This window comes from Oncorhynchus tshawytscha, linkage group LG34, assembly GCF_018296145.1.
Source record: "Oncorhynchus tshawytscha isolate Ot180627B linkage group LG34, Otsh_v2.0, whole genome shotgun sequence".
Taxonomy (NCBI): domain Eukaryota; kingdom Metazoa; phylum Chordata; class Actinopteri; order Salmoniformes; family Salmonidae; genus Oncorhynchus; species Oncorhynchus tshawytscha.
Window position 1 is genome coordinate 3,227,501 of NC_056462.1, and position 26,463 is coordinate 3,253,963.

Consider the following 26,463-nt stretch of genomic DNA (forward strand, 5'->3'; position numbering starts at 1 on the left):
TCAACAATGTGTCCAATGCTTTCTACAATGTGTCCAATGCTTTCTACAATGTGTCCAATGCTTTCTACAATGTGTCCAATGCTTTCTACAATGTGTCCAATGCTTTCTACAATGTGTCCAATGCTTTCTACAATGTGTCCAATGCTTTCTACAATGTGTCCAATGCTTTCTACAATGTGTCCAATGCTTTCTACAATGTGTCCAATGCTTTCTACAATGTGTCCAATGCTTTCTACAATGTGTCCAATTCCTTTCAACAATGTGTCCAATGCTTTCTACAATGTGTCCAATGCTTTCTACAATGTGTCCAATGCTTTCTACAATGTGTCCAATGCTTTCTACAATGTGTCCAATGTTTTCTGTCCAATGTTAAATATAATATTCTCTCAACATACATTTGACTAAATCATATATCTGACACACAAACTACACACGCTATCCTCATTCACATCAACAAACAGCCTTCCCTTTTGATTGCTTCACTCATTTGTGAATAGATTGGCTGGGCCTATTTCCGCTTCCATCATCCCTCCATCCCTTCTAATCCCAGTCCAACCCAGTCCAGTTCGGTCCAGACCAGTCCACCGAGGTGACAAGACAGAGACTGACCCAGTCTGAGGACACCAAAATGACACCCTATTCCCTATAAAGTGCACTACTTTTGACCAGAGCCTGATTGTCCCTAGATGGGGATTAGGGTGCCATTAGGGATGCAGACCAGGACTGATCGACCCCGTCATCACACACACCCATCTCCTGTAGAGTTCCATTACTGAAATCAATGTGTGTGCACTGTGGATGTGTGTGTGTGTGTGTGTGCGCATGGACGTGCATGAACCCTACGACCTGTGTATGGTCCTACAGGAGTGTACGTGTTTGTGTGTGTGTGTGTTTCTTCGTGTATGTGGGTCCAGCCGTTGCATTGCCTAACATATAGTGTCTCCGTCCACAGGCTGAGGCTGTGTGGTATAGTGTAGCAGGAATCAATCATGAACGAGCCGCTTCAGGGGAGCACACACTGACTGGCAGAGGGCTATTTGTCTCATTTAACTGTTGCCTACCTACTGGAATCAAATTAGCTTTGCTCTTTTTGCTTTCTGAAAGCCAAACTGTTTTCCATAAAAAGCAAAGTAGATCGAATTACCATAACATGTACCTTTGCAGAGAAGGTAACATTGGCACAGTAGAGGGAGCGGTTGGAATTCACTGAACAAGAGCCCCTTGCCAATGCCACCATTGCATTCTTATCGAGTTCTTTGGAGGTTATAGCCAGAAAGCACATTTTATGGTTCACTTTGGACATACATTTTTGTGCCATGTTCTCTCCCCTGTCAGATGGTTATCTAGCACACATCCAAGATAATTAACTGAGTTTACTTGTTTTATTATTTCACCTTTATTTAACCGGGTAGGCCAGTTGAGAACAAGTTGTCATTTACAACTGCGACCTGGCCAAGATAAAGCAATAGCAGTGCGGCAAAAACAACAACAGAGTTACACATGGAATAAACAAACGTACAGTCAATAACACAATAGAACATCTGTATACAATGAGTGCAAATGAAGAGAGGAGTTAAGGCAATAAATAGGCCATAGTGGAGAAGTAATTACAATTGAGCAATTAACACTGGGGTGATAGATGTGCAGATGAGGATGTGCAAGTAGAAATACTGGTGTGCAAAAGAGCAGAAACAAATCAAAAAACAAATATGGGGATGAGGTACAGTTGAAGTCTGAATTTTACACACACCTCAGCCAAATATATTTAAACAATTCCTGACATTTAATCCTAGTAAAAAATTCCCTTTCTTAGGTCAGTTAGGATCACCACATTATTTTAAGAATGTGAAATGTCAGAATTATACTAGAGAGAATTATTTATTTCAGCTTTTATTTCTTTTATCACATTCCCAGTGGGTCAGAAGTTTACATACACTCAATTAGTATTTGGTAGCACTGCCTTTAAATTGTTTTACTTGGGTCAAACGTTTCAGGTAACTTTCCACACGCTTCCCACAATAATTTGGGTGAATTTCATCCCATTCCTCCTGACAGAGCTGGTGTAACCGAATCAGGTTTGTTGGCCTCCTTGCTCACACACGCTTTTTCAGTTTTGCCCACACATTTTCTATAGGACTGAGGTCAGGGCTTTGTGATGGCCACTCCAATACTTTGACTTTGTTGTCCTTAAGCCATTTTGATTTGGAAGTACGCTTGGGGTCATTGTCCATTTGGAAGACCCATTTGTAACCAAGCTTTACCTTCTTGACTGATGTCTTGAGATGTTGCTTCAATATATCCACATAATTTTCCATCCTCATGATGCAATCTATTTTGTGAAGTGCACCAGGTTCTTCGGCTTGCAAGCCTCCCCCTTTTTCCTCCAAACATAACGATGGTCATTATGGCCAAACAGTTCTATTTTTGTTTCATCAGACCAGAGGACATTTCTCCAAAAAGTATGATCTTTGTCCTCATGTGCAGTTGCAAACCGTAGTCTGTTTTTTTATGGCGGTTTTGGAGCAGTGACTTCTTCCTTGCTGAACGGCCAGAACGCGTCTCCATCCTGAGCGGTATGACGGCTGCGTGGTCCCATGGTGTTTATACTTGCATACTATTATTTGTACAGATGAACCAGGTCCCTTCAGGCGTTTGGAAATTGCTCCCAAGGATGAACCAGACTTGTGGAGGTCTACATTTCTTCTTTTGATTTTCCCATGATGTCAAGTAAAGAGGCACACAGTTTGAAGGTAAGCCTTGAAATACACCCATAGGTACACCTCCAATTGACTCAAATTATGTCAATTAGCCTATCAAAAGCTTCTAAAGCCTGACATCATTTTTTGGAATTTTCCAAGCTGTTTCAATTTAGTGCATGTAAACTTCTGACGCACTGGAATTATGATACAGAGAATGAATTATAATTGAAAACAATTGCTGGAAAAATTACTTGTGTCATGCAAGAAGTAGGTGTCCTAACCGACTTTCCAAAATTATAGTTGTCCACATATTCTAAGTCAGAACCGTCCAGAGTAGTGATGCTATGTGGGCTGCAGGTGCGGGCAGCGATCGGTTGAAGATTATGCATTTAGTTTTACTAGCGTTTAAGAGCTGTTGGAGGCCACGGAAGGACTGTTGTATGGCTTTGAAGCTTGTTTCAGTGTCCAAAAAAAGAAAGGCCAGATGTATACAGAATGGTGTCGTCTGCGTTGAGGTGGAACAAAAAATCCCCAGCAGCAAGAGCAACATCATTGATATATACAGAGAAAAGAGTCGGCCCGAGAATTGAACCCTGTGGCACCCCCATAGAGACTGCCAGAGGACCGGACAGCATGCCCTCCGATTTGACACACTGAACTCTGTCTGCAAAGTAGTTGGTGAACCAGGCAAGGCAGTCATCAGAGAAACCAAGGCTACTGAGTCTGCCGATAATAATATGGTGATTGACAGAGTCGAAAGCCTTGGCAAGGTCGATGAAGACGGCTGCACAGTACTGTCTTTTATCGATGGTGGTTATGATATCGTTTAGTACCTTGAGCATGGCTGAGGTGCACCCGTGACCGGCTCGGAAACCAGATTGCACAGCGGAGAAGGTACGGTGGGATTCGAGATGGTCAGTGACCTGTTTGTTGACTTGGCTTTCGAAGACCTTAGATAGGCAGGGCAGGATGGATATAGGTCTGTAACAGTTTGGGTCCAGGGTGTCTCCCACTTTGAAGAGGGGGATGACTGCGGCAGCTTTCCAATTCTTGGGGATCTCAGACGATATGAAAGAGAGGTTGAACAGGCTGGTAATAGGGGTTGCGACAATGGCGGCGGATAGTTTCAGAAATAGAGGGTCCTGACTAGCATCACCACCCTGGATGGTTCCGACCTTGAATATGTGGACATCTATAAGTACCTAGGTGTCTGGCTAGACTGTAAACTCTCCTTCCAGACTCATATCAAACATCTCCAATCGAAAATCAAATCTAGAGTCGGCTTTCTATTCCGCAACAAAGCCTCCTTCACTCACGCCGCCAAACTTACCCTAGTAAAACTGACTATCCTACCGATCCTCAACTTCGGTGATGTCATCTACAAAATTGCTTCCAACACTCTACTCAGCAAACTGGATGCAGTTTATCACAATGCCATCCGTTTTGTCACTAAAGCACCTTATACCACCCACCACTGCGACCTGTATGCTCTAGTCGGCTGGCCCTCGCTACATATTCGTTGCCAGACCCACTGGCTCCAGGTCATCTACAAGTCCATGCTAGGTAAAGCTCCGCCTTATCTCAGTTCACTGGTCACGATGGCAACACCCACCCGTAGCACGCGCTCCAGCAGGTGTCTCACTGATCATCCCTAAAGCCAACACCTCATTTGGCCGCCTTTCGTTCCAGTTCTCTGCTGCCTGTGACTGGAACGAATTGCAAAAATCGCTGAAGTTGGAGACTTTTAACTCCCTCACCAACTTCAAACATCTGCTATCTGAGCAGCTAACCGATCGCTGCAGCTGTACATAGTCTATCGGTAAATAGCCCACCCATTTTTACCTACCTCATCCCAATACTGTTTTTATTTATTTACTTTTCTGCTCTTTTGCACACCAATATCTCTACCTGTACATGACCATCTGATCATTTATCACTCCAGTGTTAATCTGCAAAATTGTAATTATTCGCCTACCTCCTCATGCCTTTTGCACACAATGTATATAGACTCCCCTTTTTTTTCTACTGTGTTATTGACTTGTTAATTGTTTACTCCATGTGTAACTCTGTGTTGTCTGTTCACACTGCTATGCTTTATCTTGGCCAGGTCGCAGTTGCAAATGAGAACTTGTTCTCAACTAGCCTACCTGGTTAAATAAAAGGTGTTCTCAACTAGCCTACCTGGTTAAATAAAGGTGTTCTCAACTAGCCTACCTGGTTAAATAAAGGTGAAATAAATAAATAAAAGTGGGTTAACTGTTCAAGGACGACAGATTTGTACCTTGTCAGCTCGGGGGTTTGAACTTGCAACTTTCCGGTTACTAGTCCAACGCTCTAACCACTAGGCTACCCTGCTGCCCCGACTTGAATCCCCTGCTGTGAGCAACACTGCTGGACTTGACTTTCCCCATAACAATCTGACTGACAAGGTAACTCTAACTAATGTATTAGCTATAGTCGTAAAATAGCTATTCAGACTGTCTGAAGCAACCACAGTCTTGCCTGAAGTGACCTTTCCTCCAAAGTCCAAGCTAAGACGTTGAGCTTGAATCTGTTACCGTAACCAAACAGCTTCACACGCCATTCTCAAATATGTTGACGTTAAAATAATCTTTCTTGGCCTTCTCTATCATCCTGTTAACCTAATTTCTTAATGTTTATAAATAATACAATCTGCCCTGGATTTCATGAACTCTACAAAGCGTTCATATCTAAGCTTAAATGCCTTTAAAATGTTATCGTTTATCCATGGTTCTGTTCTTTGCTTAGTTTTAACATTTTTTTCTGGAGCCTCCTTGTCTACAGCATCTAAAAACAATCATTTAAAATGGCTGCAGGCATTTTTCACCTCATTGCATTTTAATAAGGCAGACCAGTCCAATTTGCTCAAACAATGAACAAAAACATCTGCACTATAGCTCTTCATAGACCTCATTTTTATTGAGTTATGACAATTAAAAAGTTTTATGAACCTTCCTCGTACAGAAAATGATGCAAGGCTCGCTGAGCCCATAGTCTACAACCCCGCTGTTTGATATCTTTGATCTGTCCGACAACAACACAAAGTCAAGGATGGTTTGGGTAGAAGGACAGACCCTGGTGGGCTGATTAATCAGCTGGTGTAAAGCAAACAGATGACATCAATTCTTAAGAGCTTTAAAAAGTTGCATTTTCCTTTTTGAGCATGTCTGTATTCCAATTAAAATCACCATTAACAATAACTTTTGATTGACCAAAATCTGTACAGTTGGAACAAGTCTCCTCCAACAATTCATAAACCTTATGCTGTTCTGGTGGTCTGTAACAGGTTCCGACTATAATGGGTTTGCATTTTGGTAATATAATGTCCAACCACACAGCTTCAATCTGATCTATAGTTAATTAAGTCAGGGCTTAAATCTGATCTATAGTTGAACCCAATATCTGATCTTACATAAATACAAACTCCCCCGCCTTCGCGATTGCAGTCTCTTCTAATTCCTACATCAATTACAACTTCAATCTCAGCGTTTTTTAATCAAACCGTCTAGCCATGTTTCAAAGCCCTCCCACCTTACAGTTACCGGAGTGTAGGCGAACTTCCTCGATCTTAGGAAGAAGGCTTCTAACGTCGAGATGAAGGATGGGTCGCCCTCTCGTGGGAAACACCTTCTCTAGAGTCAAGTACTCCTCATCTGTTGAAACTGTCAGCTAAAATTGTTCACTTGAGATGAGTGTTGACTCTCTGCAGTCCAATCGCTGCACTGAAGCTCCATCCAGGATTCGCCCTGCCATCTGACCTAGGGGTTGCCTTTCAGGTCCCCTGCCCCTATCCCCGTTTTGTTCCACATCCATTCGGCACAACAGACTGTCTCGTCCGGGGCCTCACTCGGCATCCTTGCCTGGTCCCCACGTCGCGCTCGGACAGCAGATGGAAGCAGGAGGATTAGGTTGGTTGTCAGGATCAAGGTCTGTAAATTCCCTGTTTATTATGCATACCTGAAAGAGAGGGCTCCTACCCTTCTGTCTTTCTCCATTGTAGCATGCCACTGCTCCAATGGATTCCTCACTAGAAAATGGGCCGGGGAACTGATGTCCAGACAGTAACAGGCATAGAGTAATTAAGAGGTTTTGTAACGGTCGTCGTTGTCTGATGAGGAAGAATCGGACCAAAGCGTAGTGTGGTAAGTGTTCATGACTTTTATTAAACTGAACACTAGAACAAAATAACAAAGTGAATAAAACGAAACCGAAACAGTCCTGTCAGGTGTAGAACACTAAACAGAAAACAACTACCAACAAAACATAGGTGGGGAAAAGCTACCTAAGTATGGTTCCCAATCAGCGACAACGATAGTCAACTGTCCCTGATTGAGAACCATACCCGGCCAAAACAAAGAAATACAAAACATAGAAAAAGGAACATAGAATGCCCACCCCAAATCACACCCTGACCAAACCAAAATTTAGATATAAAAGCTCTCTAAGGTCAGGGCGTGACAGGTTTCCACCATCTATTTGGCATTTACCTCCGACCTTAATCACCCTTTTGGAGGGACTGTGCCAGCTGGGATATTTACGAACGTGTTAAATAGGGTGTATTTCCCGTGGCCAAAATGCTTTTTTGCCAATCTGGCCTTTGAGCCTGATATTCTGTTTAAAACCGCATACCTTGTTGAAAGGACATCAACATGATGTACAAAAAGGGCCAGTATCAATAAATGTTATATATAAAATCATAAATTAAAAACTTCCAACACGCCAAACTTTACAGCTGTCATCTTGGATGTCGATCATGTTTATCCAGACTTATAGATCTGTTTGCTCTGTATAGCCAATGACCACACGAGTTGTCTGTACAACACAATAACAGATCTGGGACCAGGCTATATATTCACCACCATTTGAAAAATGTTTAACACATTCAATGTGATGTTTAGGCTTTGCATTTGATATATCTAGGCAAGTGTTAGCCTCACCTACATTGCAGGTGTTGAGTGACAGTTGTAGAGACAAGCTTGCAATTTTCAACTTCGCCACATGGGGTCACTATAATACAAATGAAATTCAGCTACCGGTCTACCTGTGGTCTATTTACAGCACATCATGCCCTGTAAAGGTGTCTGCATCACAGGAGGTTGGTGGCACCTTAATTGGGGAGGACAGGCTTATGGTAATGGCTGGAACGGAATATGTGGACTGGTATCAAATACAACCAACACATGGTTTCCATGTGTTTGATGCCAATCCATTTGCTCTGCTCCAGACATTATTAGGAGCCGTCCTCCCCTCAGCAGCCTCCTGTGATCTGCATTCTAGGTTCCCTTGAAAAACGTGCATGAAAACGAGTCGTCTCTCGCTGAATGACAGCAAAGACTTGAAGAATCCCTACTGTTGACCAATCACCGACGTAGAGGCGTAGACTTAGCTATCAAACTTTGGCTTACATCTGAGACAAATGTAGTCACAGACAGCCATAAAATAAACAAATAATGAAAAATGGCGTCATAATATATGCCCAAACTGTTCCGAACTGTTTAGGGTGGAAAGCATGCGGACACTTTAAGAGGACCACAAACCACATGGTATGCTAGCCAAGCCAAAGGATAACACACGAGTGATGTGTTTTTGTTGCACTACAGCCTACTAAAAGTCCCATGCACAACCCATGCATTAACCAAAAATGCATTTAATAGCTGCTAATGTATTCAAAGCCACGCTTCTAACTACAATGACAATAATACATGCCCAATCAATCAAACCAATGACATTAGATATCATTACTTTTTCATTATTCTCCCTCGAAATATATTTCCTTATTAGTATGTAACTTAAATAGGGTGGCAGGTAGACTAGTGGTTAAGAACGTCGGGCCAGTAGCCAAAAGGTTGCTGGTTTGAATTGCCGAGCAAGGCACTTAACTCTTGTTGCTCTGGATAAGAGCATCTGATATATGACTATATATCTAATGAAGAATGTTGAATTGCATTTTAATTTAATCATAAGAATGGTTAACTTTCAGTCCATGTATAGTCAGTATGACGACAGACAGCCAGTCGCTTTGATTCTAGATCAGCACTCCTAGTCTGAGATGTGCACTGCTCTGAATTCAATCCACTGTGATCAGTCGAATGTGTATTTACAGTCGTCGGCCACTAGGTGGGAGCATTTATTCATATTTCTCTAAGCAGCAGAAACCATTCTGGTATTTGCCACCGTTTGATGCCACTTCTTTGTACAAGTTAGCAATAATATTTAGGAATATCCTTGTAATATATGTATTCCTCCAGTGCTGCCAGTGTGTGTACTGAAAGAGAAGTTAAATGAAAGATTACATACAGAGATGAATGAAAACATGTGTACTGAAAGAGAAGTTAAATGAAAGATTACCTACTGAGATGAATGAAAACATGTGTACTGAAAGAGAAGTTAAATGAAAGATTACATACAGAGATGAATGAAAACATGTGTACTTAAAGGGAAGTTAAATGAAAGATTACCTACTGAGATGAATGAAAACATGTGTACTGAAAGGGAAGTTAAATGAAAGATTACCTACTGAGATGAATGAAAACATGTGTACTTAAAGGGAAGTTAAATGAAAGATTACCTACTGAGATGAATGAAAACATGTGTACTGAAAGGGAAGTTAAATGAAAGATTACCTACTGAGATGAATGAAAACATGTGTACTGAAAGAGAAGTTAAATGAAAGATTACCTACTGAGATGAATGAAAACATGTGTACTGAAAGGGAAGTTAAATGAAAGATTACCTACAGAGATGAATGAAAACATGTGTACTGAAAGAGAAGTTAAATGAAAGATTACCTACTGAGATGAATGAAAACATGTGTACTTAAAGGGAAGTTAAATGAAAGATTACATACTGAGATGAATGAAAACATGTGTACTGAAAGAGAAGTTAAATGAAAGATTACCTACTGAGATGAATGAAAACATGTGTACTGAAAGAGAAGTTAAATGAAAGATTACCTACTGAGATGAATGAAAACATGTGTACTTAAAGGGAAGTTAAATGAAAGATTACATACAGAGATGAATGAAAACATGTGTACTGAAAGAGAAGTTAAATGAAAGATTACCTACTGAGATGAATGAAAACATGTGTACTTAAAGGGAAGTTAAATGAAAGATTACATACTGAGATGAATGAAAACATGTGTACTTAAAGGGAAGTTAAATGAAAGATTACATACTGAGATGAATGAAAACATGTGTACTTAAAGGGAAGTTAAATGAAAGATTACATACAGAGATGAATGAAAACATGTGTACTGAAAGAGAAGTTAAATGAAAGATTACCTACTGAGATGAATGAAAACATGAAAGATTACATACTGTGAATGAAAACATGTAAAAGGGAAGTTAAATGAAAGATTACATACTGAGATGAATGAAAACATGTGTACTTAAAGGGAAGTTAAATGAAAGATTACATACAGAGATGAATGAAAACATGTGTACTTAAAGGGAAGTTAAATGAAAGATTACATACAGAGATGAATGAAAACATGTGTACTTAAAGGGAAGTTAAATGAAAGATTACCTACTGAGATGAATGAAAACATGTGTACTTAAAGGGAAGTTAAATGAAAGATTACATACAGAGATGAATGAAAACATGTGTACTTAAAGGGAAGTTAAATGAAAGATTACATACAGAGATGAATGAAAACATGTGTACTTAAAGGGAAGTTAAATGAAAGATTACCTACTGAGATGAATGAAAACATGTGTACTTAAAGGGAAGTTAAATGAAAGATTACATACAGAGATGAATGAAAACATGTGTACTTAAAGGGAAGTTAAATGAAAGATTACCTACTGAGATGAATGAAAACATGTGTACTGAAAGGGAAGTTAAATGAAAGATTACCTACTGAGATGAATGAAAACATGTGTACTTAAAGGGAAGTTAAATGAAAGATTACATACAGAGATGAATGAAAACATGTGTACTTAAAGGGAAGTTAAATGAAAGATTACCTACTGAGATGAATGAAAACATGTGTACTTAAAGGGAAGTTAAATGAAAGATTACCTACTGAGATGAATGAAAACATGTGTACTGAAAGAGAAGTTAAATGAAAGATTACCTACTGAGATGAATGAAAACATGTGTACTGAAAGAGAAGTTAAATGAAAGATTACCTACTGAGATGAATGAAAACATGTGTACTTAAAGGGAAGTTAAATGAAAGATTACATACAGAGATGAATGAAAACATGTGTACTGAAAGAGAAGTTAAATGAAAGATTACCTACTGAGATGAATGAAAACATGTGTACTTAAAGGGAAGTTAAATGAAAGATTACATACAGAGATGAATGAAAACATGTGTACTGAAAGAGAAGTTAAATGAAAGATTACCTACTGAGATGAATGAAAACATGTGTACTGAAAGAGAAGTTAAATGAAAGATTACCTACTGAGATGAATGAAAACATGTGTACTGAAAGAGAAGTTAAATGAAAGATTACATACAGAGATGAATGAAAACATGTGTACTGAAAGAGAAGTTAAATGAAAGATTACCTACTGAGATGAATGAAAACATGTGTACTGAAAGAGAAGTTAAATGAAAGATTACATACAGAGATGAATGAAAACATGTGTACTTAAAGGGAAGTTAAATGAAAGATTACCTACTGAGATGAATGAAAACATGTGTACTTAAAGGGAAGTTAAATGAAAGATTACATACAGAGATGAATGAAAACATGTGTACTTAAAGGGAAGTTAAATGAAAGATTACATACAGAGATGAATGAAAACATGTGTACTTAAAGGGAAGTTAAATGAAAGATTACATACAGAGATGAATGAAAACATGTGTACTGAAAGGGAAGTTAAATGAAAGATTACCTACAGAGATGAATGAAAACATGTGTACTTAAAGGGAAGTTAAATGAAAGATTACATACAGAGATGAATGAAAACAGCAGGGTTTCACTGTACTCTATTCCCTATATGGTGCTCGTAGGGCTCTGGTCAAAAGTAGTACACTAGATAGGACAATACACAATAATGTACACGGACTTATCTGCTGAGGTGCCATTTGTTCAGCTTGTAAATGACCTGCCTCAGAGTAATCCTTTGATCAAATAGCGACGTTTAAAAATGCTCAGCCCGTACGCAGGTGAATTAAGTCATCTGTCGAAGTTACTGTAAATCATATCATCACAGAGGAAATAACAGACGATATGCAATACGTACGTGATGGTATTGCAGGCTGTGTTGGGGAATCAAAAGACTGAAGAGGTGAATATGGGAAAGTCAGTCCCACACACCTGAGGTGGGAAACGGAAGTGTGTTTGTGTGTCTTGTCTGGCTGTGTGTGTGTGTGTGTGTGTGTGTGTGTGTGTGTGTGTGTGTGTGTGTGTGTGTGTGTGTGTGTGTGTGTGTGTGTGTGCGTTAGTGTGTGTGTGTGTGTGTGTGTGTGTGTGTGTGTGTGTGTGTGTGTGTGTGTGTGTGTGTGTGTGTGTGTGTGTGTGTGCGTTAGTGTGTGTGTGTGTGTGTGTGCGTTAGTGTGTGTGTGTGTGCCTCTGTGACTCTCTCTCCCTCTGCAAATGTTAGTTGAATAATTCATGGTCTGATATAAATTGTTGGCTGCGGTTGCAGATAGAGCCTTATCACGTCGTACGTCATGAAAAGGGTGTCAAAGCAATCTATTATGAAAGCAGAGGCAACAGAGACAACCCAAGCAGTTTGTTGAAAAAGAAGGCAAAAGTCTGTCTGAATCCAGATCGTTAAAGGCTTTGGGGGAGTGTGAGAGTCTATCAGTGGATGGATTCAGTGGTAATGCTAGTCAGCTGCATTCACTGTTCTGTCTCTCTGTGTAAGTCCATGGGTGTACAGTACCGTAGAGTAGATCAAGTGTAAAGTACTCTGGACAACTGTCAAACACTCAAACGTGTTCGCCCAAAAAAGCATCAATACAATACAAGAATCCGTTTCAAAGACGCTTGGCCAGAACGGTTGCCCTTTTGGAGAACACATGGATACAAGGCTAATACTTGTGATGTAGCCACAGAGCACAGAGAGAGGAAGGGAAGGAAACGGAAACCACTGCCTGGGACCCACCTGGGCACGGCCTTAGAAATAGACCACAGCCAGACTCACAGCCTTGCTGACACCGTAGAACTCCACACAACGCTTACGACTTCATCACGGGGGCTGAGGAGAGCCAAATCAGTTACGGTACTCACGTCAAACTCGTTGAGGGCCGCGGCCAGCTCGCCGATGCCAGCGTGGCCGTGCTTCTCGTCGCCGGGCGAGGTGGCCTGGGCGGCGCTGCTGATGCCCCCGATGGCCTCCTGCACCTGCTTGAAGACGTAGTCGCGGTTGGCGCGCGTGGCCGCCACGTCCGGGTGGCGCAGGAAGGCCTGCGAGGCGGTGTAGAGCATGGTGGCGTTCTTCTTCAGGGCGCCGCGTGCCGCTGCCATTTCGTCCCGGCATTGGGGGTCTTTCAGCTCCTGAAAACGAGACGGGTGAGTTAGGAAATGTTATATACTGGTCAGGAAGTGCTATATACTGGTTAGAAAATGTTGTAGACTGTTTAGGAAATACTGTATAATGTTTAGGACATGTGTACTGTTTAGGAAATGTTATATATTGTCTAGAAAATGTTATGGTTAGGAAATGTTATACACTGAGTAAACAAAACATTAAGGACACCTGTTCTTTCCATGACATAGACTGCACCGGTTTGCATCAAGAACTGCAGCGCTGCTGGGTTTTTCACGATCAACTGTTTCCTGTGTGTATCGAGAATGGTACACCACCAAAAGGACATCCAGCCAACATGACACAACTGTAGGAAGCATTGGAGTCAACATGGGTCAGCATCCCTGTGGAACGCTTTAGACACCTTGTAGAGTCCATGGCCTGACGAATTGAGGCTGTTCTGGGGGCAAAAATGGGGCGGTGCAACTCAATATTAGGACGGTTAGGAAGGTGTGTGTCTATTAGGAAGGTGTATATTGGTTAGGAACGGTTGTAAACGGTTTAGGAAATGTTATATACTGTAGGAAATGCTGTGTAATTGTTAGGAATTGTTATATTGGTTAGGAAAATGTGATATACTGGTTAAGAAATGTTATATTGCTTAGGAAATGCTGTACTTGTTAGGACATGCTACATATAAACATAGTAAACCTGCAGAATTTGACATACATACAAAACGTATTTGACTTTTGTTCTGAAGCAGTATTGGAATTGATTAGAAAAGTGTGAGGTACTGTCACTTTGTTTGAAATCACTCTCAAGATAATATCCAAACGAAGGCTGAATATTTAATGACACACACTCAAATGAATCGTCACAAACCATTATTGTGGGCCTAAGATGTGTGTTGATTTGAAAGTTCAACCTTGAGGCTTTAAATTGCATGGGCTTCATTCAATATGGCTACGCGTATTCTATTCACACACCATAAAGCCTTGATAGACAGACCTTCTTGATGTAAAGACGTACATTTCATGTGAAGCCAGTCCCCTCGAAGAGTGCAACTTGCGTGGCCCAACAGTTCCGACTGAGAGTGTAACACAGGACTTATTACAGATTTCCTGTCAAAACTCTACGTATGCATTATTAAGAGGTCTCCTTCTAAGAAAGGTAAAAAAGCATTCCCTGAAAGACGTGCCACTTCCCAAAAGTACCCAAACTTTGTGGAGGTTTAAAGAAGGCACTAAAAGACATTAACAATTTCCCCTGAATTCCGAAATTATTTTTCCATGGCGATGTTTTAAGAGGCATTTCCAGGTACGCTGAGATGTGAGTCAACCAACCGAGAGATGGCAGCTCAACTTGTCCCGCACGTGTTCCAAATGGCACCCTGTTCCCGATCTAGTGCACTCCTTTTTGCTAGAAGTCTTTGGGCCCTGCCCAAAAGCAGTTTCCCCATGTGAAACGCACGCTCAGTCATTCCTCGGTCAGAAACGGTGTGCTACGGCACAGTCACAAATCCACGGCTACAGCTCAGCTTTTAAACGTGCTTTTGGAGAAGGCGTTCAGTTATGCCTGAGAGCATAGCTTGGTGCTGGGAGCAGAGTCGTTTCCCTCTCCCTAGGCTGGCTATAGAGACAGTGGTGTGATGTAGTGCCATGACAGAGACTGTCTCAGCTTGCTTTGTGCACGAGTGCGTGTGTGCGATGTACTGCTATGATAGAGAATCAGAATCCTCGCTGTGTCTTGGTAAGAGCCGAAGGGCTCTCCGTCTATCTATCTGTTTTTTGAAATGTGTCGGCCCGGGCTACTGGTTTCATTCTACAGTTCTCCTGGCTGGATCTGATCGTCTCGAGGTTTAACACATCACTGACGGTTAGAGGGGATAATGGTGCTGGAGGTACAGTTGTGTGTGTGTGTGTGTGTGTGTGTGTGTGTGTGTGTGTGTGTGTGTGTGTGTGTGTGTGTGTGTGTGTGTGTGTGTGTGTGTGTGTGTGTGTGTGTGTGTGAGCAGTCTTCCCGTTTCTCTGTAACACAAGCTCATTTGACTATTACCTGTCAGTGTGAGTGTGTCTGTGTTACCTGCTGTCTGCGGGCAGCCACATAGTTGAGCTTCACCATCTCCTTGCCAAACTCCTTGAAGCGGTTGGCCAGGTCCTGCTCGTTGGTGGCATTTTTCACTGCCTCCAAGGCCTCCTCCACCTGTCACACGCACACACACACACACACACACACACACACACACACACAGATATTTAACATTTGTAAAAAAGTTTGTGGACATAGCTAACCTCTGAACCTTGAGGCTATCTATTAAGTATTTTCATTAAGAGACAAAACTTCAGCTACAGATGTAGGCTCTCAATTTGAGCCAGTTTGCTTCAGCAGGGAAATAATCCTCCAGCAACAGTGTCATGTGAATTAGTATGTGGATTATAATTAATGGACTTTTTTGTAGGGGTAGAAAAAAAATCTGGTCTGAAATTTCAAAGGGGAATATTACAAACTTCAGAAGCCTTTTTAAATCTCAAATACACTACACGTTTTAAATGTCTTGCATTGCAGGAAAGTTCTCCTGCATCAGGGTGATCAAATTAAATCCTACACCTGTATAAAAAATAATAAGACCCTTTGCTTGGCGGGACCAAAATGAAGGTAAGATTTTTTTTAGTGTGGCCATTAACTTGTGTGAGTTTTTTTAAATGGTCCCCTTTTAGCGATCCTCATCCCTGTATGTGCTGGTCCATCATTATTCTCAACTACTTTCTGTAGCCATTATGAAAGTGCAGACAGAGGCTGTAATGGAAAGAGAGAGTGAGAGAGAGAGAAAATGAGAAAGATAAGAGAAAGAGAGAAAGAAAGAAGAAAGAGAGAGGGAGAGAGAGAGAAAATGAGAAAGATAAGAGAGAGAGAGAGAAAGAAAGAAGAAAGAGAGAGGGAGAGAGAGAGAAAAGGAGAAAGATAAGTGAGAGAGAGAAAGAAAGAAGAAAGAAAGAAAGAAAGAAAGAAAGAAAGGAGAAAGATGAGAGAGAGAGGGAGAGAAAAGGAGAAAGACAAGAGAGAGAGAAAGAAAGAAGAAAGAGAGAGGGAGAGAGAGAGAAAAGGAGAAAGATGAGAGAGAGAGGGAGAGAAAAGGAGAAAGACAAGAGAGAGAGAAAGAAAGAAGAAAGAGAGAGGGAGAGAGAGAGAAAAGGAGAAAGATGAGAGAGAGAGGGAGAGAAAAGGAGAAAGACAAGAGAGAGAGAAAGAAAGAAGAAAGAGAGAGTGAGAGAGAGAGAGAAAAGGAGAAAGACAAGAGAGAGAGAAAGAAAGAAGAAAGAGAGAGGGAGAGAGGGAGAGAAAAGGAGAAAGACAAGAGAGAGAGAAAGAAAGAAGAAAGAGAGAGTGAGAGAGAGAGAGAAAAGGAGAAAGACAAGAGAGAGAGAAAGAAAGAAGAAAGAGAGAGGGAGAGAGAGAGAGAAAAGGAGAAAGACAAGAGAGAGAGAAAGAAAGAAGAAAGAGAGAGGGAGAGAGAGAGAGAAAAGGAGAAAGACAAGAGAGAGAGAAAGAAAGAAGAAAGAGAGAGTGAGAGAGAGAGAAAGAAAGAAGAAAGAGAGAGAGAGAGAGAGAGAAAAGGAGAAAGACAAGAGAGAGAGAAAGAAAGAAGAAAAAGAGAGAGAGAGGAGAGAAAAGGAGAAAGACAAGAGAGAGAGAAAGAAAGAAGAAAGAGAGAGGGAGAGAGAGAGAGAAGGAGAAAGACAAGAGAGAGAGAAAGAAAGAAGAAAGAGAGAGAGAGAGAGGAGAGAAAAGGAGAAAGACAAGAGAGAGAGAAAGAAAGAAGAAAGAGAGAGGGGAGAGAGAGAGAAAAGGAGAAAGACAAGAGAGAGAGAAAGAAAGAAGAAAAGAGAGAGGAGAGAGAGAGAAAAGGAGAAAGACAAGAGAGAGAGAAAGAAAGAAGAAAGAGAGAGGGAGAGAGGGAGAGAAAAGGAGAAAGACAAGAGAGAGAGAAAGAAAGAAGAAAGAGAGAGAGAGAGAGAGAGAGAGAGAGAAAAGGAGAAAGACAAGAGAGAGAGAAAGAAAGAAGAAAGAGAGAGTGAGAGAGAGAGAGAAAAGGAGAAAGACAAGAGAGAGAGAAAGAAAGAAGAAAGAGAGAGTGAGAGAGAGAGAAAAGGAGAAAGACAAGAGAGAGAGAAAGAAAGAAGAAAGAGAGAGGGAGAGAGAAAAGGAGAAAGACAAGAGAGAGAGAAAGAAAGAAGAAAGAGAGAGTGAGAGGGAGGAGAGAAAAGGAGAAAGACAAGAGAGAGAGAAAGAAAGAAGAAAGAGAGAGAGAGAGAGAGAGAGAGAGAAAAAAGGAGAAAGACAAGAGAGAGAGAAAGAAAGAAGAAAGAGAGAGGGAGAGAGAGAGAGAAAAGGAGAAAGACAAGAGAGAGAAAAGAAAGAAGAAAGAGAGAGGGAGAGAGAGAGAAAAGGAGAAAGACAAGAGAGAGAGAAAGAAAGAAGAAAGAGAGAGGGAGAGAGAGAGAAAAAGGAGAAAGACAAGAGAGAGAGAAAGAAAGAAGAAAGAGAGAGGGAGAGAGAGAGAAAAGGAGAAAGACAAGAGAGAGAGAAAGAAAGATGAGAGAGAGAGGTAGAGAAAAGGAGCAAGACAAGAGAGAGAGAAAGAAAGAAGAGAGAGAGAGAGAGAGAGAGAAAAGGAGAAAGACAAGAGAGAGAGAAAGAAAGAAGAAAGAGAGAGTGAGAGAGAGAGAAAAGGAGAAAGACAAGAGAGAGAGAAAGAAAGAAGAAAGAGAGAGGGAGAGAGGAGAAAAAAAGGAGAAAGACAAGAGAGAGAAAGAAAGAAGAAAGAGAGAGGGAGAGGGAGAGAAAAGGAGAAAGACAAGAGAGAGAGAAAGAAAGAAGAAAGAAAGGGAGAGAGGGAGAGAAAAGGAGAAAGACAAGAGAGAAAGAAAGAAGAAAGATAGAGGGAGAGAGAGAGAAAAGGAGAAAGACAAGAGAGAGAGAAAGAAAGAAAAAGAGAGAGGAGAGAGAGAAGAAAAGGAGAAAGACAAGAGAGAGAAAGAAAGATGAGAGAGAGAGGTAGAGAAAAGGAGCAAGACAAGAGAGAGAGAAAGAAAGAAAGAGAGATGGAGAGAGAGAGAGAAAAAAGGAGAAAGACAAGAGAGAGAGAAAGAAAGAAGAAAGAGAGAGGAGAGAGAGAGAGAGAAAAGGAGAAAGATGAGAGAGAGAGGGAGAAAAGGAGAAAGACAGGAGAGAGAGAAAGAAAGAAGAAAGAGAGAGTGAGAGAGAGAGAAAAGGAGAAAGACAAGAGAGAGAGAAAGAAAGAAGAAAGAGAGAGGGAGAGAGAGAGAAAAAAGGAGAAAGACAAGAGAGAGAAAGAAAGAAGAAAGAGAGAGGGAGAGGGAGAAAAGGAGAAAGACAAGAGAGAGAGAAAGAAAGAAGAAAGAGAGAGGGAGAGAGGGAGAGAAAAGGAGAAAGACAAGAGAGAAAGAAAGAAGAAAGATAGAGAGAGAGAGAGAAAAGGAGAAAGACAAGAGAGAGAGAAAGAAAGAAGAAAGAGAGAGGGAGAGAGAGAGAAAAGGAGAAAGACAAGAGAGAGAGAAAGAAAGATGAGAGAGAGAGGTAGAGAAAAGGAGCAAGACAAGAGAGAGAGAAAGAAAGAAGAGAGATGGAGAGAGAGAGAGAAAGGAGAAAGACAAGAGAGAGAGAAAGAAAGAAGAAAGAGAGAGAGAGAGAGAAAAGGAGAAAGACAAGAGAGAGAGAAAGAAAGATGAGAGAGAGAGGTAGAGAAAAGGAGCAAGACAAGAGAGAGAGAAAGAAAGAAGAGAAGAAGAGAGAGAGAGAAAAGGAGAAAGACAAGAGAGAGAAAAGAAAGAAGAAAGAGAGAGTGAGAGAGAGAGAAAAGGAGAAAGACAAGAGAGAGAGAAAGAAAGAAGAAAGAGAGAGGGAGAGAGGGAGAAAAAAGAGGAAAGACAAGAGAGGGAGAAAGAAAGAAGAAAGAGAGAGGGAGAGGGAGAGAAAATGAGAAAGACAAGAGAGAGAGAAAGAAAGAAGAAAGAGAGAGTGAGAGAGAGAGAAAAGGAGAAAGACAAGAGAGAGAGAAAGAAAGAAGAAAGAGAGAGGGAGAGAGAGAGAGGAGAAAGACAAGAGAGAGAAAGAAAGAAGAAAGAGAGAGGGAGAGAGAGAGAGAAAAGGAGAAAGACAAGAGAGAGAGAAAGAAAGAAGAAAGAGAGAGTGAGAGAGAGAGAAAGGAGAAAGACAAGAGAGAGAGAAAGAAAGAAGAAAGAGAAAGAGAGAGGGAGAGAAAAGAGAAAGACAAGAGAGAGAGAAAGAAAGAAGAAAGACAAGAGAGAGAGAAAGAAAGAAGAAAGAGAGAGTGGGAGAGAGAGAAAGAAAGAAGAAGAGAGAGAGAGAGAGAGAGAGAAAGGAGAAAGACAAGAGAGAGAGAAAGAAAGAAAAAGAAAGAAGAAAGAAAGAAAGAAGAAAGAGAGAGAGAGAGAGAGAGAGAAAGGAGAAAGACAAGAGAGAGAGAAAGAAAGAAGAAAGAGAGAGGGAGAGAGAGAGAAAATGACAAGAGAGAGAGAAAGAAAGAAAGAGAGAGAAAGAGAGAGAAAATGAGAAAGACAAGAGAGAGAGAAAGAAAGAAGAAAGAGAGAGAGAGAGAGAGAGAAAAGGAGAAAGACAAGAGAGAGAGAAAGAAAGAAGAAAGAGAGAGGAGAGAGAGAGAAAAGGAGAAAGACAAGAGAGAGAGAAAGAAGAAAGAGAAGAGAGAGAGAGAAAAGAGAAAGACAAGAGAGAGAGAAAGAAAGAAAGAAGAAAGAGAGAGGGAGATAGAGAGAGAGAGGAGAAAGACAAGAGAGAGAAAAGAAAGAAGAAAGAGAGAGGGAGAGAGAGAAAGACAAGAGAGAGAAAGAAAGAAAAAGAGAGAGAAGAGAGAGAAAGAAGAAAGAGAGAGGAGAGAAGAAAAGGAGAAAGACAAGAGAGAGAAAGAAAGAAGAAAGAGAGAGGAAGAGAAAGAGAAAAGAGAAAGACAAGAGAGAGAGAAAGAAAGAAAGAAGAAAGAGAGAGGAGAGAGAGAGAAAAAGGAGAAAGATAAGAGAGAGAGAAAGAAAGAAGAAAGAGAGAGGGAGAGAGAGAGAAAAGGAGAAAGACAAGAGAGAGAGAAAGAAAGAAGAAAGAGAGAGAGAGAGGAGAGAAAGAAAGAAGAAAGAGAGAGGGAGAGAAAAGGAGAAAGACAAGAGAGAGAAAGAAAGAAGAAAGAGAGAGGGAGAGACGACAAGAGAGGAGAAAGAAAGAAAAAGGAGAAAGACAAAGAGAAAGACAAGAGAAAAAGAAAGAAGAAAGAGAGAGGTAGAGAAAAGGAGAAGAGAGAGAGAAAGAAAGAGAAAGAGAGAGAAAGACAAGAGAGAGAGAAAGAAAGAAGAAAGAGAGAGGGAGAGAGAGAGAAAAGGAGAAAGACAAGAGAGAGAGAGAAAGAAAGAAGAAAGAGAGAGGGAGAGAGAGAGAAAAGGAGAAAGACAAGAGAGAGAAAGAAAGAAGAAAGATAGAAGAGAGAAGAAAAGAGAAAGACAAGAGAAAGAAAAGAAAGAAAAAGACAAGAGAGAGAGAAAGAAAGAAGAAAGAGAGAGGGAGAGGGAGAAGAAAAGGAGAAAGACAAGAAAGAGAGAAAGAAAGAAGAAAGAGAGAAAGATGAGAGGGAGAGAGAAAAGGAGAAAGACAAGAGAGAGAGAAAGAAGAAAGAAAGAAGAGAGAGAAAAGAGAAAGACAAGAGAGAGAGAGAAAAAAGAGAGAAGAGAGAGGGAGAAAAAGGAGAAAGACAAGAGAGAGAGAAAGAAAGAAGAAAGAAAGGAGAGAGAGAGAAAAGGAGAAAGACAAGAGAGAGAGAAAGAAGAAAGAGAAGGAGAAGAGAGAAGGAGAAAGACAAGAGAGAAAGAGAAAAGATAAGAAGAGAGAGAGAAAAGAGAAAGACAAGAGAGAGAAAAGAAAGAAGAGAAAGACAAGAGAGAGAGAAAGAAAGATGAGAGAGAGAGGTAGAGAAAAGGAGAGACAAGAGAGAGAGAGAAAAGGAGAAAGACAAGAGAGAGAGAAAGAAAGAAGAAAGAGAGAGAGAGAGAGAGAGAAAGGAGAAAGACAAGAGAGAAAGAAAGAGAAAGACAAGAGAGAGAGAAAGAAAGAAGAAGAGAGAGAGAGAGAGAGAGAAGGAGAAAGACAAGAGAGAGAGAAAAAGAAAAAGAGAAGAAAGAGAGAGGGAGAAAGACAAGAGAGAGAGAAAAGAAAGAAGAAAGACAAGAGAGAGAGAAAAAAAAGAGAAAGACAAGAGAGGGAGAAAGAAAGAAGAAAGGAGAGAGAGAAATGAGAAAGAAAGAGGAGAAAAGACAAGAGAGAGAGAAAGAAAGAAGAAAGAGAGAGGGAGAGAGAGAGAAAAAGGAGAAAGACAAGAGAGAGAGAAAGAAAGAAGAAAGAGAGAGGGAGAGAGAGAGAAAAGGAGAAAGACAAGAGAGAGAGAAAGAAAGAAGAAAGAAAGAGAGAGAGAGAAAAGAGAGAAAGAGGAGAAAGACAAGAGAGAGAGAAAGAAAGAAGAAAGAAAGGGAGGAGGAGAAAGAGAGAGAAAAGGAGAAAGACAAGAGAGAGAGAGAAAGAAAGAAGAAAGAGAGAGGAGAGAGAGAGAAAAGGAGAAAGACAAGAGAGAGAGAAAGAAAGAAGAAAGAGAGAAAGAAGAGAGAGAGAGAGAAAGAAAAGAGAGAAAGACAAGAAAGAGAGAGAGAAAGAAAGAGAAAGAGAGAGGAAGAGAAAAGAGAAGAAAAAGACAAGAGAGAGAGAGAAGAAAGAAAGAGAGAAGAGACAAGAGAGAGAGAAAGAAAGAAAAGAAAGAGAGAGGAAGAGAGAGAGAAAAGGAGAAAGACAAGAGAGAGAGAAAGAAAGAAGAAAGAGAGAGAGGAGAGAGAGAGAAAAGGAGAAAGACAAGAGAGAGAGAGAAAGAAGAAAGAGAGAGTGAGAGAGAGAGAAAAGGAAAGAAAGACAAGAGAGAGAGAAAGAAAGAAAGAAGAAAAAGAGAGAGAGAGAGAAAGAAGAGAGAGAGAGAGAAAAAAAGGAGAAAGACAAGAGAGAGAAAGAAAGAAAGAAGAAAGAGAGAAGAGAGAGAGAAAAGGAGAAAGATAAGAGAGAAAGAGAGAGAGGGAAGAGAGGAGAAAGACAAGAGAGAGAGAAAGAAGAAAGAAAGAAAGAAAAAGGAAAGACAAGAGAGAGAGAAAGAGAAAGAAAGAGAAAGAGAGAGAAGAAAAGAGAAAGAGAGAGAGAAAGAAAGAAGAAAGAGAGAGGGAGAGAGAGAGAAAAGGAGCAAGACAAGAGAGAGAGAAAGAAAGAAGAAAGAGAGAGAGGAGAGAGAGAGAAAAGGAGAAAGACAAGAGAGAGAGAAAGAAAGAAGAGAAGAGAGAGAAAAGGAGAAGAGAGAGAGAAAAGGAGAAAGATAAGAGAGAGAGAAAGAAAGAAGAAAGAGAGAGGAGAGAGAGAGAAAAGGAGAAAGACAAGAGAGAGAGAAAGAAAGAAGAAAGAGAGAGGGAGAGAGGGAGAGAAAAGGAGAAAGACAAGAGAGAGAAAGAAAGAAAGAAGAGGGAGAGGGAGAGAAAAGGAGAAAGACAAGAGAGAGAGAAAGAAAGAAGAAAGAGAGAGGGAGAGAGGGAGAGAAAAGGAGAAAGACAAGAGAGAAAGAAAGAAGAAAGATAGAGAGAGAGAGAGAAAAGGAGAAAGACAAGAGAGAGAGAAAGAAAGAAGAAAGAGAGAGGGAGAGAGAGAGAAAAGGAGAAAGACAAGAGAGAGAAAGAAAGATGAGAGAGAGAAGAGAAAAAGCAAGACAAGAGAGAGAAAAAGAAGAGAGATGGAGAGAGAGAGAGAAAAGGAGAAAGACAAGAGAGAGAGAAAGAAAGAAGAAAGAGAGAGTGAGAGAGAGAGAAAAGGAGAAAGATGAGAGAGAGAGAGAGAGAAAAGAAAAGACAGAGAAAGACAAGAGAGAGAGAAAGAAAGAAGAAAGAGAGAGGGAGAGAGGGAGAAAAAAGGAGAAAGACAAGAGAGAGAAAGAAAGAAGAGAAGAAGAGAGAGAGAGAAAAGGAGAAAGACAAGAGAGAGAGAAAGAAAGAAGAAAGAGAGAGGGAGAGAGGAGAGAAAAGGAGAAAGACAAGAGAGAAAGAAAGAAGAAAGATAGAGAGAGAGAGAGAAAAGGAGAAAGACAAGAGAGAGAGAAAGAAAGAAGAAAGAGAGAGAGAGAGAGAAGAAAAGAAAGACAAGAGAGAGACAAGAGAGAGAGAGAGAAAAAGAGCAAGACAAGAAGAGAGAAAGAAAGAAGAGAGATGAGAGAGAGAGAGAAAAGGAGAAAGACAAGAGAGAGAGAAAGAGAAAAGAGAGAGAGAGACAAGTGAGAGAGAGAGAGAAAGAAGAAGACAAGAGAGGAAAGAGAAGAGGAGAGAAAGAGAAAAGGAAAAGACAAGAGAGAGAGAAAGAAAGAAGAAAGAGAGAGAGAGAGAGAAAAAGGAGAAAGACAAGAGAGAGAGAAAGAAAGAAGAAAGAGAGAGGGAGAGAGGGAGAAAAAAGAGGAAAGACAAGAGAGGGAGAAAGAAAGAAGAAAGAGAGAGGGAGAGGGAGAGAAAATGAGAAAGACAAGAGAGAGAGAAAGAAAGAAGAAAGAGAGAGTGAGAGAGAGAGAAAAGGAGAAAGACAAGAGAGAGAAAGAAAGAAGAAAGAGAAGGGAGAGAGGGAAGAAAAGGAGAAAGACAAGAGAGAGAGAAAGAAAGAAGAAAGAGAGAGGGAGAGAGGGAGAGAAAAGGAGAAAGACAAGAGAGAGAGAAAGAAAGAAGAAAGAGAGAGAGAGAGAGAGAAAAGGAGAAAGACAAGAGAGAGAAAGAAAGAAGAAAGAAGAAAGAGAGAGAAAAGGAGAAAGACAAGAGAGAGAAAAGAAAGAAAAAGAGAGAGGGAGAGAGGGAGAGAAAAGGAGAAAGACAAGAGAGAGAGAAAGAAAGAAGAAAGAGAGAGAAGAGAGAGAAAGAAAGAAGAAAGAGAGAGAGAGAGAGAGAAAAGGAGAAAGACAAGAGAGAGAGAAAGAAAGAAGAAAGAGAGAGGGGGAGAGAGAGAAAGAAAGAAGAAAGAGAGAGTGAGAGAGAGAGAGAAAGGAGAAAGACAAGAGAGAGAGAAAGAAAGAAGAAAGAGAGAGGGAGAGAGAGAGAAAATGAGAAAGACAAGAGAGAGAGAAAGAAAGAAGAAAGAAGAAAGAGAGAGGAGAAAAAGAGAAAGACAAGAAAAGAAAGAAAGAAGAAAGAGAGAGAGAGAGAGAGAGAAAAGGAGAAAGACAAGAGAGAGAGAAAGAAAGAAGAAAGAGAGAGGGAGAGAGAGAGAAAAGGAGAAAGACAAGAGAGAGAGAGAAAGAAGAAAGAGAGAGTGAGAGAGAGAGAAAAGGAGAAAGACAAGAGAGAGAGAAAGAAAGAAAGAAAGAGAGAGGGAGAGAGAGAGAAAAGGAGAAAGACAAGAGAGAGAGAAAGAAAGAAGAAAGAGAGAGTAGGAGAGAGAGAAAAGGAGAAAGACAAGAGAGAGAGAAAGAAAGAAGAAAGAGAGAGGAGAGAGAGAGAGAAAGAAGAAAGAGAGAGGGAGAGAGGGAGAAAAGGAGAAAGACAAGAGAGAGAGAAAGAAAGAAAGAAGAAAAAGAGAGAGAGAGAGAAAGAAGAAAGAGAGAGGGAGAGAGAGAGAAAAGGAGAAAGACAAGAGAGAGAGAAAGAAAGAAAGAAGAAAGAGAGAGTGAGAGAGAGAGAGAAAAGGAGAAAGATAAGAGAGAGAGAAAGAAAGAAGAAAGAGAGAGGGAGAGAGGGAGAAAAGGAGAAAGACAAGAGAGAGAGAAAGAAAGAAGAAAGAGAGAGGGAGAGGGAGAGAAAAGGAGAAAGACAAGAGAGAGAGAAAGAAAGAAGAAAGAGAGAGAGAGAGAGAGAGGAAAGAAAGAAGAAAGAGAGAGAGAGAGAGAGAAAAGGAGAAAGACAAGAGAGAGAGAAAGAAAGAAGAAAGAGAGAGGGAGAGAGAGAGAGAAAAGGAGAAAGACAAGAGAGAGAGAGAAAGAAGAAAGAGAGAGTGAGAGAGAGAGAAAAGGAGAAAGACAAGAGAGAGAAAGAAAGAAGAAAGAGAGAGTGAGAGAGAGAGAAAGAAAGAAGAAAGAGAGAGTGAGAGAGAGAGAGAAAAGGAGAAAGACAAGAGAGAGAGAAAGAAAGAAGAAAGAGAGAGGGAGAGAGAGAAAAGGAGAAAGACAAGAGAGAGAGAGAAAGAAGAAAGAGAGAGTGAGAGAGAGAGAAAAGGAGAAAGACAAGAGAGAGAGAAAGAAAGAAAGAAGAAAGAGAGAGGGAGAGAGAGAGAGAAAAGGAGAAAGACAAGAGAGAGAGAAAGAAAGAAGAAAGAGAGAGTGAGAGAGAGAGAAAAGGAGAAAGACAAGAGAGAGAGAAAGAAAGAAAGAAGAAAGAGAGAGTGAGAGAGAGAGAGAAAGAAGAAAGAGAGAGGGAGAGAGGGAGAAAAGGAGAAAGACAAGAGAGAGAGAAAGAAAGAAAGAAGAAAGAGAGAGTGAGAGAGAGAGAGAAAGAAGAAAGAGAGAGGGAGAGAGAGAGAAAAGGAGAAAGACAAGAGAGAGAGAAAGAAAGAAAGAAGAAAGAGAGAGTGAGAGAGAGAGAGAAAAGGAGAAAGATAAGTGAGAGAGAGAAAGAAAGAAGAAAGAGAGAGGGAGAGAGGGAGAAAAGGAGAAAGACAAGAGAGAGAGAAAGAAAGAAGAAAGAGAGAGGGAGAGAGAGAGAAAATGAGAAAGACAAGAGAGAGAGAAAGAAAGAAGAAAGAGAGAGGAAGAGAGAGAAAAGGAGAAAGACAAGAGAGAGAGAAAGAAAGAAGAAAGAGAGAGGGAGAGAGAGAAAAGGAGAAAGACAAGAGAGAGAGAAAGAAAGAAGAAAGAGAGAGGGAGAGAGAGAGAAAAGGAGAAAGACAAGAGAGAGAGAAAGAAAGAAGAAAGAGAGAGGGAGAGAGAGAGAAAAGGAGAAAGACAAGAGAGAGAGAAAGAAAGAAGAAAGAGAGAGGGAGAGAGAGAAAAGGAGAAAGACAAGAGAGAGAGAAAGAAAGAAGAAAGAGAGAGGGAGAGAGAGAGAAAAGGAGAAAGACAAGAGAGAGAGAAAGAAAGAAGAAAGAGAGAGGGAGAGAGAGAGAAAAGGAGAAAGACAAGAGAGAGAAAGAAAGAAGAAAGAGAGAGGGAGAGGGAGAGAGAAAAGGAGAAAGACAAGAGAGAGAGAAAGAAAGAAGAAAGAGAGAGGGAGAGAGGGAGAGAAAAGGAGAAAGA

At 40.7% G+C, this 26,463-nt stretch overlaps 1 protein-coding gene across 1 annotated transcript in view; it reads right to left on the reverse strand.

Moving 5' to 3' along the window:
- ctnna2 (catenin (cadherin-associated protein), alpha 2) overlaps window positions 1-26,463 on the reverse strand; it is a 677,857-nt gene that overhangs the window by 492,571 nt on the left and 158,823 nt on the right. The window contains exons 5-6 of the mRNA XM_042311972.1: window positions 15,231-15,350; window positions 12,911-13,177 (exon numbers count right to left, since the gene is read on the reverse strand). Coding sequence (XP_042167906.1) covers window positions 12,911-13,177; window positions 15,231-15,350 — 387 coding nt within the window. The remainder of the gene's footprint in view (window positions 1-12,910; window positions 13,178-15,230; window positions 15,351-26,463) is intronic.